The sequence below is a fragment of the Corvus brachyrhynchos genome, unplaced genomic scaffold (assembly GCF_000691975.1).
Source record: "Corvus brachyrhynchos isolate BGI_N302 unplaced genomic scaffold, ASM69197v1 scaffold212, whole genome shotgun sequence".
NCBI classification, from domain to species: domain Eukaryota; kingdom Metazoa; phylum Chordata; class Aves; order Passeriformes; family Corvidae; genus Corvus; species Corvus brachyrhynchos.
This window is the reverse complement of record NW_008236768.1, coordinates 8,545-10,346: the sequence shown is the minus strand read 5'-3', so window position 1 is coordinate 10,346 and position 1,802 is coordinate 8,545. Positions and strand designations below refer to the sequence as shown.

At 62.9% G+C, this 1,802-nt stretch overlaps 1 protein-coding gene across 1 annotated transcript in view; it reads left to right on the top strand.

The window, feature by feature from the left end:
• Positions 1–18: 18 nt before the first annotated feature.
• The window catches only part of PLVAP (plasmalemma vesicle associated protein), a gene marked incomplete at its 3' end in the record, with an annotated part of 3,408 nt that continues 1,624 nt past the window's right edge, over positions 19–1,802 (top strand). Inside the window, exon 1 of the mRNA XM_017727498.1 lies at positions 19–591. Within this exon, the coding sequence (XP_017582987.1) occupies positions 214–591 (378 nt within the window). The remainder of the gene's footprint in view (positions 592–1,802) is intronic.

The following is a 1,802-nucleotide window of genomic DNA, read 5'->3' as shown; positions in this document are numbered from 1 at the left end:
AGCAATCCCCGCGCCAGCAGAAGCTGCGCCCTGATAACCCGGCGGGGTCCTCGGGAGCATCCGGCACAGCAGGAAAGAGCCCGGCAGGAGGAAATATTAAATCCCGGGATACAAACACCGCGTCGGGAGCAGCTCCGCCCCGCCACGATCTCCCCCCACCCCCCCTAAAAAGCGGGGTCCCGGCGGGGTGGGGCGGCCAGAGCTGAAGCGAGGATGGAGAAGAGCAGCTTCGCCATGGCCAAGTTCGGCTTGGAGCGCAAGGAGGCGATCCCGAAGCGGGATTGCGGGTTTTACGTCAAGTACATTTTCCTTTTCACCTCGCTGATCCAATTCCTCATCATCCTGGGGCTCGTGCTCTTCATGGTGTACGGCACCGCCCAGGCGGGCACCGACACCCACCTGAGGCTGCTGGAGGAGCAGGTGCAGAGCCACTACCGCAGGATCGTCGCCCTGGATGCCACCAAGGCCAACCTGAGCCGCGCCCTCAACGCCACCCTCAAGGACAAGGACAAGCTGCAGGGGCTGGCGCTGAAGGTGCAGAGGGAGCTGGAGAAGTGTAACAGCAGCCAGGCTTCCGGCAGCGTGCCGCAGGTGAATCCCGGGATTCGGGCAGGGATTTGGGGCTGGCAAATTCCCGGCGGGAACGCTGCTGTCGTCCCCTCCTCGTGCCCCGCGGGTCTCGGCGGTGGTGCCAATGTGAAACCCCCCAACCCCAGCCCCAAATCGCCACGGGGGGGTTTTGGCCGAGCGGGTTTCAATCTCGGGGTCCTCGTCCTCTTCATCCTCCTCTTTGTCATCGTCCCGTTCTCCTGGAGCTCTCCCGGCATCCGTGAGGTGGTGCCGGGGGTCCCTTTTGGGATTCTCTGACCCCTCTCCGCCTCTTCTTCTCCTCCTTTTCGTCGTCGTCGTCGTCGTCGTCGTCCTCCTCCTCCTCCTCAGCCCCTGGAACTCTCCCAGCGCCCCTAAAGGGGTGCCAGGGGTCCCTTTTGGGATTCTCTGACCCCTCTCCTCCTCTTCTTCTCCTCCTTTTCGTCCTCCTCCTCCTCAGCCCCTGGAGCTCTCCCAGCATCCGTGAGGTGGTGCCGGGGGTCCCTTTTGGGATTCTCTGACCCCTCTCCTTCCTTCTCCTCCCTTTCGTCCTCCTCCTCCTCAGCCCCTGGAACTCTCCCAGCGCCCCTAAAGGGGTGCCAGGGGTCCCTTTTGGGATTCTCTGACCCCTCTCCTCCTCCTCTTCCTCATCCTCCCGTTCCCCTGGAGCTCCCGCAGCACCCAGGAGGTGACGCCGGGGGATCCTCGGGGATGTTCTGACCCCTCTCTTCTTCTTCCTCCTCATCCTCTCCAGTCACCGGAATTCTCACAGAGCCCACAGAGTGATGCCGGGAGGTCCTTTTGGGATGTTCTGACCCCTCTCCTTCTCCTCTTCATCGTCCTCCTCCTCCTCCTCAGCCCCTGGAGCTCTCCCAGTGCCCCTGAGGTGGTGCCGGGGGTTCCTTTGGGGATTCTCTGACCCTTCTCCTCCTCCTCTTCCTCCTCCCCAGCCCCGGCGCTCTCTCCGTTCCCTGTGGGGACCTGGATGATGCCGGGGGATGTTCTCGGGCTGTTCTGACCCCTCTTCATCCTCTTCCTTGCCCTCCTCCTCCTCCTCAGCCCCTGGAGCTCTCCCAGCACTCGTGAGGTGGTGCCGGGGGTTCGTTTTGGGATGCTCTGACCCCTCTCCTCTTCCTCATCCTCATTTCTCCTCCTCCTCAGCCCCGAGGTGCTCACGAGGTGATACCAGGGGAATCTTTGTGGGATCCTCTGAC